General features: G+C 42.5%; 1 protein-coding gene across 1 annotated transcript in view; it reads left to right on the top strand.

Moving 5' to 3' along the window:
• Positions 1-770: 770 nt before the first annotated feature.
• Positions 771-16754, top strand: part of LOC135550313 (GDNF family receptor alpha-4-like) — a 51434-nt gene continuing 35450 nt past the window's right edge. The window contains exon 1 of the mRNA XM_064980991.1: positions 771-1310. Within this exon, the coding sequence (XP_064837063.1) occupies positions 1202-1310 (109 nt within the window). The 5' untranslated portion in view covers positions 771-1201. The remainder of the gene's footprint in view (positions 1311-16754) is intronic.

The following is a 16754-nucleotide window of genomic DNA, read 5'->3' as shown; positions in this document are numbered from 1 at the left end:
TGGAGTCGCTGGTGTGCGATGAATAAATACCATATGAAATACCATATGAAACGTAACATATCATACTAATTGGAGATTCTCTGATTTACTGACAGAATAATACGAACTGCTCTGAGACCAGGTTGGACGACCCCCCCAGCCATCCTCACCCCCTCAGATTTTTGGGGCGCAGGATGGCTTTGCTGGTGGCAGTGGTGGCATAATGCTGCTGTTGCTCAGGCTGGAAGTATTTGAGGTGTATTAGAATCGAGTTCTTCAGTAAGTTTATCATTCTGTGTAGAGGTGATGTATGTGCATAGGCCTACATTTAATATGGTAATCGTGTATTTTCTGCCAATTTGATTTTCAGACGCTGGTTTCTGACTTATCATATTTAAAATATTTTCCCCAAACGTACTGTACGGAATATGCATGCACAACTGAGACCTAGGTTAGGATGAAATAAAACATGCAGTCACTCCAGCTCATCATGCTGAAGCACATATGTAGCCTACTCTATCCTCTCAAAGATTGAGGTACATCAAATATAATTGGATTGGTCGCATACACATATTTAGCAGATGTTATTGGAGATGTGTAGATATGTGTACATCTGTTTGCCTCTAGTGTAATTACAGTTGTAAACAAAATATGTCGCGTTCTTTTAAGTAAAACACACACACACAAAGTAAACGCACACACACAGAGGCGCGCAGCATCACTGTGGAGTATGGTATTTTATTCACCGACTTTTTCTGTAGGGGTATTAGGCTACTCGGGGGCCAATCACAACACAGCTCTGTGTTAGAGCTGCACCATGCAGTCTGACCATTCTATTTTCAAGTCTAGCAAGCGCAATTGAGGACCGACGACGCAAGGCGACATAAGTGCAGTTGAGAATGATTCTAAACAAATTCTGCCTCTGGGTCGCTTAACCTTTCGGAAACTTTGGAGGGACATTTTCTGAAAAGACCGCGGAACGCTTGCAGTGTGTGATGCACGGTATTTGGGGTAACCTATTCTTGACTACTCGTCTAATTATAATATAACTAATTTATTGTACTGCAAGTCCTCTCTTTAAAAAATACGCGACAGCTGCAAACGTTGCATCCCTGCGAGTCCAGGTTTGGGAATTGTCACACATTTGCGAGAATCGGCTTGGCTTATTCACTCAGTCGATCCTGGGACATACGCGGTGTGGCTGGATGTTGCATGCGGGTCAATGAGCGCGAGGACAAAGTGCCTCCGAAGTCCCCAACTCCCCGACCTCTCTTACCTGATGCCGTGCATGATGATTGTCCTTGGAATACTTCTGAATGTCCTCAGTCATGGTAAGCGAAATTCGTCAGTCACTATAATATTGTTTATTTATCATGTCGTCAATTCTAAAGTGATGAAATATTACCCGGCGCATTGTGCACTCAATGTTCCCCCTTGTTTAGAACGTCCAGTCTCTCCAAACTGTAATGCTGTAAAAGCCGTTATCAAATTTTCTAGTTGTCTGTCACTTTCCAAAATAGGGTTCAACGGATGGACAGTCGGTCTGGGGAGTTGTTTTTTTCTAAGGCATCTCCAGGGATCATAATAGCGTGCTTCTATTTCTAAATATAGCAGGTCATTGGTTCAGAAAGCACTCACTGGATGTGACAAAGTTAAACAGATTACAATGGTTTTAGTTTACTTTTATAACAATTCTATGACAAATAGAATATTGACAATCCTTTATAATTAAGACAGTATTAATAATTTACAGTAGGCTAGGCCTATTATTAGTTTTAAAGAGACTCCAAAACTCTCACTTCAGCTCAATTCTCTATTTTAGGCAGTCAACTCCCATTTCAAAAACATGTTTTTAATCAAAGTACTTATTAGGATCAATATGGATACTGTTTCATTTGTTTTCATGAAATTGCAATTCACACAAAGTTAAGAATTTCATGCAGTGTTGAATGTAGAATTGGATTCATGATGCCTATCCAAAATGAATTCTCTACTGTGGTCATTTTCATTTAGCATATTCATTTAGCATAGGAAACTCATGTATGTGTCCTCTCTTGCTATAGCTGACAAAGGAGCTATATATTTAATTGCTGGCTCTATAAAAGGTGTTGTAATCTTTCATACCAAGATTTTGTGACTAAAATTGAAGCACTTAAATCAACTCACAAAGGCATGCGAGAACATGAGACAGTATGATCTATGGTTATCGACACAGTTAAGACCACGGCTCGATGACATCATTTTGAAGGTCTTGTCCTGCTCTTGTGCTTACACGACTAGAGTGGAAAAAGTCTTCTGCCGGGTCCTTTTACAGCTTTACTCTGCTTTTAAGACTTGTTTTCCTGGTCATTCTTTTTTTACTGATACAGATAGAGCTCAACATGCTCTTACCCTAGTTAATTGTGATGTCATTGGAAAAACCACTGACTGCTCGTCCAAGACAAATTATCACAAAGGTGTGAACCAGAAGGCTGCTATCAAATTGAATGCATTCTGCCATGAGGCATGCTGTTGGAGCCTTTTGGTGTCAGACTTTATTCACCGGTACCGCTTTGCCATGCAGAAGAAGAGAGCACAGTCTATGGCTTGGGTGGTTGGAGTCTAACAATTTTCCAGGCCTTCCTTTCACACAGGCTGATATAGAGATCTTGGATGGCAGGGAGCTCGGCCCCAGTGATGTACTGGGCTGTCCGCACCACCCTCTGTATCACCATGTGACCGAGAGTGGTGCTATTGCCATAAGCAGTGATGCTGCCAGTCAAGCTGATCTCAATGGTACTGATCTCAATGAATCACTTTTTGAGCATTTGAGTGCCCATGCCAAACCTTTTCAACCTCCTGAGGGGGAGCTGAAGGTGCTGATGCATCTTCTACACGACTGAGTGCGCCTGGGTGGACCATTTTAAGTTCTTATTGATTTGAAGCTGTCGACCCGCTCCACTGCAGCCCCGTCGATGTGGAGGGGGGCGTGCTTGCCCTCCTGTTTTTGGTAGTCCACGATCAGCTCCTTGGTCTTACTGACGTTGAGGGAGAGGTTGTTGTTCTGGCCCTACACTGACAGGACACTGACCTCCTCTCTTTAAGCTGTCTCATCGTCGTCAGTGATCAGGCTCACCACCGTCGTGACGTCTGCAAACTTGATGATGGTGTTGGAGTCGTGGGTGATAAAGGAGTACAGGAGGGGACTAAGCACACATCCCTGTGGCGCCGCCGTGTTCAGGGTCAACGTGGCGGAGGTGATGTTGCCTAACTTCACCACCTGGAGACGGCCCGTCAGGAAGTCCAGGATCTATTTGCAGAGGGAGGTGTTCAGTCTCAGGGTCCTTAGCTTGTTGACGAGCTTGGACGGGATAATGCTGAGCTTTAGTCAAAGAACAGCATTCTAACATAGGTATTCCTTTTATCTGGAACGGTGAGGGCTGTGAAATGAGATTGTGTCTATGGATCTGTAGGGATGGTATGCAAATTGGGGTGGGTCTAGGGTGTCTGGGATGATGGAGTTGATGTGTGCTATAACCAGCCTCTCAAAGACCTTCATGATTACAGATGTGAGTGCTACAGGGGGGTAGCCATTGTTGCATGAAGCCTTAGAGTTCTTGGGAACAGGAATGATGGTGGTCATCTTAAATCATGTGGGGATTACAGACTGATACAAGGAGAGGTTGAAGATGACTGTGAATATACCTTCCAGCTGTTATGTGTATGCTCTGGGAAAACGCCATGGAATACCAATCGGGCCCCGCGGTATTTATTTTATTAAAGACATTACTCACATCGGCCTCGGAGAGCGAGATCACCCAATCTTCTGGGTCGGTGGCGGCCCTCACACCCGGCATGATGTTGCTATTGTCAAAGTGTGCATAAAATGCATTGCATTTATCTGGTAGGGAGGAATGGTTGGGCAGATCACAGCTGGGTCTTCCTTTGTAATCCGTAATGGACTGTAGCCCTTGTCACATTTGGCGGGTGTTGGAGCCTGTGTAATATGATTCCTCCTTATTCCTATATTGTCATTTTGCTCGTTTGATGACTCTGCAGAGGTCATAACGTGACTTCTTGTTCTTGTTTCTGTACTCAGCCGTAGCCTCAGTGTTGTCTGTGATAGCCCTGTGTGCGTTAGACCCATCCTTTAGTTTAGCGCCAACCTCTGTGTTAATCCAGGGCTTTTGATTGGGGAAGCAGCAAACTCTAACTGTGGTGACAAAGTCACCGATGCATTTCCTAATGAAGCTGGGTGGTTATCTTGTCAATATGTTCGGCAGAGTCCTCCCCATGATTGGAAACATATTCCAATCAGCGCTAGCAAAGCAGTCTTGTAGCATAGTCTCTGATTCTGGTGACCATTTCTCAACGGCGCGAGTCACGGTTGATTCCTATTTGAGTTTCTGCTTGTAAACAGGAAGCAGGAGTAAGTAGTCATGATCTGATTTGCTGAATGGCAGACGAGGGAGGGACATGTATGCTTGCTTGTGGGTAGAATAACTGTGGTCTAGGACTTTATTTCCCCTAGTGTCCAGGGAGACGTGTTGATCGAAGATGGGCTTAATGACACAGAATTCTAATTGCCGGCAACAAGAAAAGCAGCTTCTGTATGTAAGTGTTCCTGCTTGGTTATAGCCCTGTACAATTTGTTAAGTGCCAGCTTGTTATTTTTCTTGTCCTGAGGTGGAATGTATACAATTGTCACGATAACAGCTGAATACTCCGTTGGGAGGTAAAAGGGTCGACATTCGACCATCAGGTATTCCAAGATGGGTGAACAATTGGTCGCACTTCCACTGCGCTCAAGTCGGCACACCAGTTGTTGATGAAGAGCTAAACCCCTCCCCCCTCGATTTCCCCAGACTCCACTGTCTTGTCGGCACAGTGAATGTAGAATCCATCGAGTTGGAGAGCCAAGAGGGGTATCTTGTCCGAGAGCCATGTTTTAGAAAAGCATAGAATATTGCAGTTACGAGAGTCCCGTTGGTAGCAAATCTGCGATCGGAGGTCATCCATCTTATTATCAAGTGTCTGTGCATTGGCCAGTAGAAAGGAGGGAAGAGGTGGCCGGTTCTCCCTTAGCCTTAATCTCACCAGGATCCCCACCCTCTCTTTCCTCTGTAACTTCGGCGTTTCCTCTTGGGTAGCCTGAAAATTGGGTCGGAATTACAGAAAGTCGAACTTGAAGTCAAAATTGAAGCTGGAATTGAGGTAAGTAACTGCCGATCTGATGTTCAAAAGTTATAAGAAATGATAGCGGATACATTTAGAGAAAATAAAGTAAAAATAAACAAAAAAATAGTCACAAAATACCAAAGTTGGGTCAGCGATTGCAAAACGGCGGCCATCCAGTATGGCGCCATCTTTATATTTGTAGCCCAACACACCAACCACAAATACAGCAGAAGTTGAAAATATTGTTCAGGCTTTTGCCAAACTGATCGTTTTGATTGTGGCTATTAATATAGTCCTGTGAAGAATGTATTATAATGACCCAACCGATCATCATAAATCCCTCGGGGGTCCGTGCTCAGTCCCCTCCTGTACTCCCTGTTCACTCATGACTGCACGGCCAGGCATGACTTCAAAACCATCATTAAGTTTGCCGATGACACAACAGTGGTAGGCCTGATCACCGACAACGATGAGACAGCCTATAGGGTGGAGGTCAGAGACCTGGCAGTGTGGTGCAAGGACAACAACCTCTCCCTTAACGTGATCAAAGGAGATGATTGTGGACTACAGGAAAAGGAGGACCGAGCACGCCCCCATTCTCATCGACGGGGCTGTAGTGGAGCAGGTTGAGAGCTTCAAGTTCCTTGGCGTCCACATCACCAACAAACTAACATGGTCCAAGCCCACCTAGACAGTTGTGAAGAGCGTACGGCAAAACCTATTCCCCCCTCATGAGACTGAACAGTTTTGGCATGGCAACTCCTCGGCGTCCGATCGCAAGGCACTACAGAGGGTAGTGCGAACGGCCCAGTACATCACTGGGGCTAAGCTTCCTGCCACCCAGGACCTCTATACCAGGTGGTGTCAGAGGAAGGCCAAAAGTCATAGACTGTTCTCTCTGCTACTGCACGGCAAGCGGTACCAGAGCGCGAAGCCTAGGTCCAAGAGGCTTCTAAACAGCTTCTACCCCGAAGCTATAAGACTCCTGAACATCTAATCAAATGGCTACCCAGACTATTTGCATTGCCCCCCTACTCTGCTGCTGCTACTCTCTGTTATTATCTATGCATAGTCACTCTAATAACTCTACCTAAAGGTACATATTACCTCAAATACCTCGACACCGGTGCCCCCGCACATTGACTTTGTACCGGTACCCCTTGTATATAGCCCCGCTATTGTTATTTACTGCTGCCCATTAATTATTTGTCATTCTTATTTCTTACTTTTTTAAAGTATTTTCTTAAAACTACGTTGTTGGTTAAGGGCTTGTAAATAAGCATTTCACTGTTGTATTCGGTGCAGAGTAGCCTAGTGGTTAGAGCGTTGGACTATTAACCGGAAGGTTGAAAGTTCAAACCCCCGAGCTGATAAGGTTCAAATCTGTTGTTCTGCCCCTGAACAGGCAGTTAACCCACTGTTCCTAGGCTGTCATTGAAAATAAGAATTTGTTCTTAACTGACTTGCCTAGTTAAATAAAGGTAAAAAATAAAATGGGACAAATACAATTACATTTAAAAAAATATTCCTCAACATTCACATATTTAAATCAGTATATTTCAATTGCTGTGTTTGTTCAGGATGTTTCTCTTTGAATGATTGTCTTGAACGATGAACAATGTAGCTGTCATTGTTCATTGAGCTGTTCATCAGTCACCCTCCTACTTCTGACATCAATATAATAAAGTTAGAGGTATGCTTGAATCCAACTTAGAATCCCTCCAAAACAAAATGTGAGTCACAAAAAAGGAATAACTGTGTGCCTCTGCCCAGCAACTCATAAAGCGGCAAGAAGGTGTCCCCATAGCAAGGACTACAATTAGTAGAAAGAACCTTAAGTCACTTTGAAGACTTGGACTCAATGTAATGACACTGGAGCACTCAATCGCCTTTACAATTGTTTTAATGGATCAGAGATTGACAGACAGCCATTTTGCTCCTGAGGCTGACCATTCAAAACCAATTCTTTATTTGGCCGCCTCTCCTTCCAGTTCTCTGCTGCCAATGACTGGAACGAACTACAAAAATCTCTGAAACTGGAAACACTTATCTCCGTCACTAGCTTTAAGCACCAACTGTCAGAGCAGCTCACAGATTACTGCACCTGTACATAGTCCACCTATAATTTAGCCCAAACAACTACCCCTTTCCCTACTGTATTTAATTTATTTATTTATTTTGCTCCTTTGCACCCCATTATTTTTATTTCTACTTTGCACATTCTTCCATTGCAAATCTTCCAGTCCAGTGTTTTACTTGCTATATTGTATTTACTTTGCCACCATGGCCTTTTTTTGCCTTTACCTCCCTTATCTCACCTCATTTGCTCACATCGTATATAGACTTGTTTATACTGTATTATTGACTGTATGTTTGTTTTACTCCATGTGTAACTCTGTGTCGTTGTATGTGTCGAACTGCTTTGCTTTATCTTGGCCAGGTCGCAATTGTAAATGAGAACTTGTTCTCAACTTGCCTACCTGGTTAAATAAAGGTGAAATAAATAAATAAAAATAAAAAATTCTTCAGCATGGTCCAGACCCGTCATCTGCAATGTAGAGTTAATCCTGCCAGTTTCCCTGTGATGCCCATTTCTATCCCTGTCGGGTACCTACAAATTATATGGCAAGGGACATGCATAATCTAGTAGTACTATCAGTACTCGGCCACACCTCTCTACCACCTCAGACAGTACACGGTCAGAATAACACCACAACAACATACTCTAAGTGTGCCTTGTCAATGTACCTACAAGTCAAACCTGTTACAGAATAAATCAGGAACACACACTGATGCTGCTGTTGCTGCTTATGCTCGTCCATTGTATCCAATGACAACTTTGTTTTCATTTGTTTTGTTAAACAGTAATCTATGACCTTCTTTGTAACTGTAAAATCAAATCCATAAACCCCTTTGTCTATCGCAAACAGGGCATGTCAAATCTTGGTTTTGTGGGGCACACATACACACCGTTACGATTACTTCACTGCTACCAGGAGCCGTGTACAATATGCACTTATCTCCGGAGACTGATACAAGAAATTATGTCACCTTTAAAAAGTGTCATCAACAACTTCTGGGAGACCACTAAGTCACAAACTGGGCCACAGCTGGCAGTAATGTTGACATGATGTTAACGCAGATGTTTGAAAGTGACTTACCAGTGGAGAGGCAAAGACATACAGTACAGTCAGGGAGTCAGTCGGTAGAGGGAACATTTGCATGTGTGTGTTTTGTTGATAACCTTGATTTGGAACACACTGTTGGTCTCCAGGAGCAGATGGCACAGAGCTCTATCCATGGTTGGGAGGGTAGCCCAGAGTGGGTGTGTCTGTCTGTGTGCCATTGTGTGTAAGCCTTGTGTGTGTGTGTCTTGCATTTGTATGTGTTTGTGTGTCTGTCAGCTGTTTTCTTAGATACATTTTGCCCTCATTACATGTATATAATTGTGCACATCACATCTTTGGCCTAGGTGAGCATGTGTGTGTCCTTGTGACTTTGGACCAGTATTTGGCTGTGTTCATCAAATTTGTTCCCCACAAGATGCACCCCTCGTCCCCGGCACTATCAAGGGTATGTCTTGACCGGTCTTATTAAAACACTTACAAGAGCACAAGACAAAATTCCACACATCCCAGTAGATTACATTTATATTTTCATGTTTCCTTCCATCTGACTAATCAATATGCATATCTCCTTCTCTTTTTAAGACTGTTCCAAAGAACACAAGGAAAAGGAGAGATTATTTCTGCTATCATCCTGTTACCCTTCCTCTTATCCCCAACCCTTTATCTTCGTCCTCCCATCTTTGTTTGTCAGTATGAATAAGTGAATGAGGTCATCCCTCGCCGTCTTGACTTTTGCCTGTTAAAGGGAATTGATGATCAGTGATTTCAAGATTCACTCATATTTCATCATACTTCAGATCAAAATAACTAAACAAATGATCTACCTTTGTGTGTGTGGCACCTTCAGATTTAATTACTTGACTTGGATATTCTATTTGAAACAAAATAACTCAACTCACACCTTAGATATTTGGGGCTTGCTACAGACGCAGGATCTTAATTTGACGAAGTTTGCTACAGAAGGAAAATAATCCTGCAAGCAACAGGAAATATGAATTATTATGTGGATTATAATTCATGGACATTTTGGTAGGGGTTGATACATTTTTCGTAAGGGATAATCAAGCCTGAAATTTCAAAGTGGAAATTAAAACCTCAAGTTTCAGTTTCAAGTGTTATTAGTATGTACAGGATACACATGGAATATATAAGTATTCACACCCCTGACTCAATACTTTCTGAGTCAATACCTTTGGTGGTGATTACAGCTTTGAGTCATCTTGGGTATGTCTGTAATAAGCCTTGTACATCTATATTTTGGGATTTTCTCCAATTCTTCCCTGCAAGATTTTCTCAAACTCTGTAAAGTTAGATGGGAACAGAAGTCTTCAAGTCTTTCCACCATGCTTCACAGTAGGGATGGGGTTAGATGGGTGATGAGCTGTGCTTGGTTTTCTCTAGACATAGCGCTTTGCGTTCAGTCCCAAGAGTTACATTTTTGACTCATCAGTCTAGAGGCCGATCGATTATGATTTTTCAACACCGATATCGATTATTGGAGGACCAAAAAAAAGCCGATACCGATTAATCGGAAATTTTTTATGTGTATATATATATATATTTGTAATAATGACAATTACAACAATCAAATAAATAATGAAACATGTTCAATTTGGTTTAAATAATGCAAAAACACAGTGTTGAATAAATTAAAAGTGCAATATATGCCATGTAAAAAAGCTAACGTTTAAGTTCCTTGCTCAGAACATGAGAACATACAGTATGAAAGCTGGTGGTTCCTTTTAACATGCGTCTTCAATATTCCCAGTTAAGAAGTTTTAGGTTGTAGTTATTATTGGAATTATAGGACTATTTCTCTCTATGCCATTTGTATTTCATATGCCTTTGACTATTGGATGTTCTTATAGGCACTATAGTATTGCCAGCCTAATCTCGGGAGTTGATAGGCTTGAAGTCATATAAACAGCATTACGCTTCAAGCATTGCGAAGAGCTGCTGGCCAACGCAGGAAAGTGCTGTTTGAATGAATGCTTACGATGCTGCTGCGGCCTACCACCACTCAGTCAGACTGCTCTATCAAATATCAAATCATAGACTTAATTATAATATTATAAACGAACAGAAATACGAGATTAAGTCATTAATATGGTAAAATCCGGAAACTCATTTCAAAAACAAAATGTTTATTATTTCAGTGAAATATGGAACTGTTACGCATTTTATCAAATGGGTGGTATCCATAAGACTAAATATTGCTGTTACATGGGACAACCTTCAATTTGTGGAGTGGTTGAAATTTGTGGAGTGATTGAAAAACGAGTTTGAATGACTCCAACCTAAGTGTATGTCAACTTCCAACTTCAACTGTATACACACAGAGAGAGAGTAGCACAAACACCAGATGGTGCTGCAAAGTATTGGCAAATTAGAATGGGTTGCACCTCTATGACTTGGTTATGTCCTTGCCATTGTTGTCAACATTCTACAGATGCCGTAGCCACATTGATGTCCAAAAGTAGACTGGGAACTGATGACTTTGAACTGGAGTTAATGATTGTTTCGCCCAATGATGTAGTCAAGTCACTAAACCTTGGTTCCGAATCGAGTCCCAAGTCACTTTTGCTCGAGTTCAAGTCCGAGTCACCAATGGTCTAGTCATGAGTCGACCAACCCTATGGCTGAAGTCCAAGTCCCAGTGTTCGAGTCCTTGTCCAAGTGCTCAAGTCTGAGTCACTGGGTCCACATTAACTCTAAATAAAGTTATTTACCCAGTCAGATATAGTGTAATGGCAAGAGGAATTTAGTCAATCATTCTTTTTGCGATCCCTTTTCCTTTCTTTCTGTGCCAGGGCCACGTTCAGTTGCAAAATAATCTTCCACATTGCAGATGGAAATACTATGAATAGAACCAATGTTATTCCTTATTCAACATGTCAGAGAGGCATGTTGGTTCTACATAGGTATGTGGCGCGTCCTTCCCACCCCTGAACAAAACTGTGCTGCGCACATGTGCTGCTAATATTAATTCTGCTTATCAGTACTGTCCAGTACACTTCGTCAGAATTTAGTCACAGAGATAATTTAGTCTCTTCTCGTTTCAGGTAACTGACCTTTCTGGGTCTATTCAGTTAGTTCCCAGCTAGCACATTAGGTTCCTTGGAAGTTGTGTTTTTTTTTAGGTTTTGAGTTTCCCATTGGTTCTGGGAACAAAGCCTTAAGTCTCCTGAAAGGTAAAATGAAAAACGAAAATGAAAATGATGGTTATTTGAAGGTTTGAACTTTTAGGAAACGTTCTGTTGAAGTATTGAAATACCAATACAACATTGTTTTTTGTCAAGTTCCTTGAATGTAATGAGAATAGTCCAACGGCAAGCAACTATCCTGCACCATTCCCAGAAAGTTGTGGGAAGGATGTATGCAAAAAAGCCATAGGACAACTACGCTCTCACCAGTCTCTCACCAACATATGGTTCTCAGAACATTATGTGCTTGCTGGGTTATAGTCTCGTTAATTTCCACTGAAAAATAAGTGTTTGACGAATCCTCAATTTTTGTTGATGAATTAACAGTGCCAGGGTGGCATGCAACATTTCTTCAGCCACTTTAGGAAGTAGATGTACTTTTGCACCCTCTTGACAAGTGTGGTGGTGTTTTTGTTCCATGTCAAGTCCTTGGTGAAGTGGACTCCAAGTAACTTAAAACTGTTGACTCTCTCCTGCAGTCCCGTTGAAGTGTTTCCTTCTCTGCTTCCTGAAGTAAACAATCAACTTTGTTTTGCTAACGTTGAGGGTGAGGTTGTTGTCCTGGCACCACAATGCCAGTTCACTTACCTCCTCTCTATAAGCAAACTTGATGATGGAGTTGGTGTCATGCAAAGCCATGCAGTTGTGGGTGAACAGGGAGTGAGGACAGCCCCCTGGGGGGCCCCTGTGTTATGATTCAATGTAGAGGGGTTGTTGTTGCAAATCCTCACAGCCTGTGGTCTTCCTGTCAGGAAGTCCAGGATCCTGTTCCAGAGGGTGGTGTCCAGACCCAGGGCACTGAGCTTGGTGTCGAGCTTGGAGAGAACAATAGTGTTGAATGCTGAAGTGTAGTCAATGAACAGCATTCTCACATACTGTAGGTGTCCCTCTTGTCCAGATGTGTTACAACCGTATGAATAGCGATGGAAATGGCATCTTCCGTGGATCTGTTGGAGTGGTAGCTAAATTGGAGTGGGTCCAATGTGCCTCAAAGCACTTCATGATGACCGGGGGGAATGCAATTTGGCGATAGTCATTTGGGCATGCCACCTTGGTTTTCTTGGGCACTGGAACAATGGTGGTCTCCTTGAAGCTAGTGGGGACTACAGCCTGGGACAGGGACAGGTTGATGATGTCCGAGAAGACGCTTGCCAGCTGGTCAGCACGCGGCCAGGGATGCCATCTGGGCTGGCAGCATTTTGGGTATTAACTATTTTTAGAGTTTTCCTCACGTCAACCTCAGAGAGCGAAAACACCTGGTCGTCCGGAGCAGCGAGAGCCTTCCTGGATGGCTTGGTATTGTCTGCCTCAAAGGAGAGCATAGAATGTTCTTAAATGGGCACAACACTGCTGGATTTGCCTTTGTAGTCCATGATAGTCTGTCATCCTTGCCACGTGTCCCTTCAGGTGTCTGAGTTGTTGAAGAAGTTTGAGTTTGTATTGTCTTTTTGCGTCCCCAATGGATTTGCGGAGCTCATACCTGCTTGCCTTGTACACATCACACGCCACCGAGTCAACGAGGTTCTTTCTGCTGACTTTGAATGCTGTACTTTGGGCTCGCAGCACTGATTTCTCCATTCATCCAGGGTATTTGGTTTTGTTTGGTCCGGATTGTTATTGTGGGTACAACATAATCAATGCATTTTCTAATGAAGCCAGTTATTGACTGTATATTCCTCAATGTTGATCAATGAGTCCTGGGCGAATGAATCTTTGAAAACAATTCCAGCCAATGTTCTCATAACAGTCCTGCAGATTTGAGTCTGCCTCTGTCCAGCGCCTTACTATTCTCTGTGTTGGTGGCTTCCTCTTGAATTGCTGCTTGTAAGCAGGGAGTAGGAACCGAGAGGCGTGATCTGATTGGCCGAAGTGTGAACGGGGAACAGCTTTCTACGCGTCCGGGATCAAATCAAACGTTATTTGTTACATGCTTCGTAAAACAACAGGTGTAGACTAACAGTGAAATGCGTACTTACGGGTCCTTTTTCAACAATGCAGAGTTAAAGAAAACCAAAAAATTAAATAGTGACAGGATGAATAAATACACAGTGAATACAGAACAACAATGACAAGTAAAAATAACATGGCTAGACAGGAAGGTTTTCAGTCCCAGGGTCCTGAGCTTGGCGATGAGCTTGGAGGTGACTATGGTTTTAAATGTTGAGTTAGGGTCAATGAACAGCATTCTTAAATAGGTATTCATTTTGTCCAGGTGGGTGAGGACAGTGTGGGGTACAATATAGATTTGTACTCCACACTGTGGATCTGTTGGGGCGGTATGTGAATTGGAGTGGGTCCAGGGTTTCTGAGATGATGGTGTTGATGTGAGCCATGACCAATGGTTAAAAGCATTTCATGGCTATAGTTGTGCTATGGGGCCATAGTCATTTAGCCAGGTTACCTTGGCATTCTTGGGCACAGGGACTCGAGTAGTCTGCTTGAAACAAGTTGGTTTAATAGACCAGGTGAAGGATAGGTTGAAAATGTCAGTGAAGACACTTGCCAGTTACCTCTAAGGTATGCGTTCTGGTATTCCATCTGGCCCCATGGCCTTGTGAATGTTAACCCGTTTAAAGGTCTTATTCACATTGGCTATGGTGAGCAAGATCACAGTCTTTCTGAATCAGCTGGTGATCTCAAGCATGGTTCAGGGTTGCTTGCCTCAAAGCAAGCATAGAAGGTATTGTTAACCCTGTAGGCTTGCGTCACTTGGCATCCCAGGGCTGTTTCCCTTTGTAAGCTGTGATAGTTTGCAAGACCTGACATATCCATTGAGCGTCAAAGCCGGTGTAGCAGGATTCATTCTTAGTCCTCTCTTGATGCTTTGTCTGTTTGAGGGCACGTCGGAAGTCGCTCCTTGAAAGCGGCAGCTCTAGCCTTCAGCTCAGTGCGGATGTTGCCTGTAATCAATGGCTTCTGGTTGGGGTATGTACGTATGGTTACTTTGGGGACAATGTCATTGATGCACTTATTAATGAAGCCAGTGACTGATGTGGTAAACTCCTCAATGTTATCGGATGAATCCTGGAACATATTCCAGTCCGTGTTAGTGAAACAGTCCTGTAGCTTAGCATCCGCTTCATCGGACCACTTCTGTATTGAGCGAGTCAATGGTACTTCCTGTTTGAGTTTTTGCTTGTAAGCAGGAAACGGGAAGATAGAGTTATGGTCTGATTTGCCAAATGGAGGGCCTTGTATGTGGTTCTGTGTGTAGAGTAAAGGTGATCTAGAGTTTTGTCAACTGTAGTTGCACAGTTAACATGCTGGTAAAAACGTGGTAAAAATGAGGTAAAACAGATTTCAGTTTCCCTGCATGAAAATCACAGGCCACGAAAAACGCAGCCTCTGAATGTGCATTGTCTTGTTTGCTTATGGTCCTGTACATCTCGTAGAGTGCGGTCTTAGTGCCAGCATCAGTTTGTGGTGGTAAATAGACAGACAGTTATGAAAAATATTGATAAACTCTCTTGGTAAATAGTATTGTCTGCAGCTTATCATGAGGTATTCTTACTCAGGCGAGCAAAAACTTGAGACTTCCTTTATATTAGAGATTGTTCACCAGCTGTTTTTAACAGAGACACACCCTCCTCCCTTCGTCTTACCCAAGACTGCCATACTAGAACATGACAAAAAACGGTTCGGTACAACAATTTCTGTTACTTTCTGTACTTCTGTCAAATGTGTCTCATGGATCACGTCTGTCTATTAGCCCAGCCGATGACCCAGTTATAGTGCACCGTGCCTGCTCCATTTAGCCTGCACTGGGTGTATGGGCTGCATCATGAGTTAATCCCCACATGAGCTAATCCCCGCTGCACAGAAGTTAACACACTTGAATAATGCAACACGGCATGTAGAAACTGTTAATTGCTGTTTTGCAAAACACTTTACAATGCAAGAAGATACCAGTAGCTTCCAGCTTTGTATGATAACTTTCCTTGGTAGTTCACAGCTGAAGCGAACATAAATTCACTACCCAGGTAGGCCTGTTATGATGACCGGTGACCGTATTACCGCCACACCGGCGGTCACGAGTCATGATGGCAGTCAAATTCCATGTGACCATTTAGTCATGGTCATTAGGCTTCTCCGAGCTCTAATGCTCCTTATGGTTATTAGTAGCCTACCAAACTTGATAACTGCATGATACTCAGCACTATGTTGTCCCTCTAATCACTCTGACATCAATGCAAATGTAATCGAAAATCTAATCAAACATGAGCTTATGTTGCGCAACATTTCTATAGGTTATACAATTGCGTGAGAAAACAGAGTGATGGCCTCTATTAGAAAGAGGAGGATCCCATCAGTTTTCTTTAGGTTAGACCTACAATATTTATTTCCCAACTTTCCTAATATTAAGAACATTGGTTCGCTTTACAACAGGTGTATAGCTTACCTGGCTGGCATGAAAATGAACCACGGAGTCCTCCATTCGCTATGTAAGTGCATTGATGACATGTATTTTTTCCCCCTGCCCGTTTCAAGACCGGTGCATGATAATCATCCGTTCTAAATCAAGACAAATTTCACACATATTGTAATGAATACTCAGGGAGAAAAAGGTGTAGATTCACACGCAGAGCATGGCAGATGTTCATTAAGCCTTTGCAGAAGGCAGGAATCATGGTCACGGGCAGGCAATGATCAAACACATGTAGGTAGTTCAAAACAAACGATACCTCACAAACATACAAACAGAAAGAACTGAAGTAAATAGGGAGCTGATGAGATCAGGTGAGAAACGAACACAGGTGAAATCAATTAAGAAAAATAAAAGACAGGGCTACGTTCCAGAATACAAATAAACAGGGCTATGTTCAAGAACACAAAGAAAATGATCAAAAGGTTGACTTAGAAAATAAAAGCAGAACCTTACACATATATTGTTTAGTATATGTAAAGACAGGATTAAATCAAGAATAGTCTGATGGGTGACACTATTAGCCTATCACTTTTTTTCAAATCATAGTCTCAAACCTCATGTTGCCTAGCAAAGAGGACTATATGTTTTGATAAGGTTTGTATCACAACTAAAGTAGACAAATAACTTCTTAAAATTAAGCTGCTTTACAATGGGTGTAGAGCCTAACTGGCATACATACAGTTCCTTGCGAAAGTATTCGGCCCCCTTGAACTTTGTGACCTTTTGCCACATTTCAGGCTTCAAACATAAAGATATAAAACTGTATTTTTTTGTGAAGAATCAACAACAAGTGGGACACAATCATGAAGTGGAATGACATTTATTGGATATTTCAAACTTTTTTAACAAATCAAAAACTGA

This window comes from Oncorhynchus masou, chromosome 12 (assembly GCF_036934945.1).
Source record: "Oncorhynchus masou masou isolate Uvic2021 chromosome 12, UVic_Omas_1.1, whole genome shotgun sequence".
Lineage (NCBI taxonomy): Eukaryota > Metazoa > Chordata > Actinopteri > Salmoniformes > Salmonidae > Oncorhynchus > Oncorhynchus masou.
This window is presented reverse-complemented; position numbering and strand designations above follow the sequence as displayed.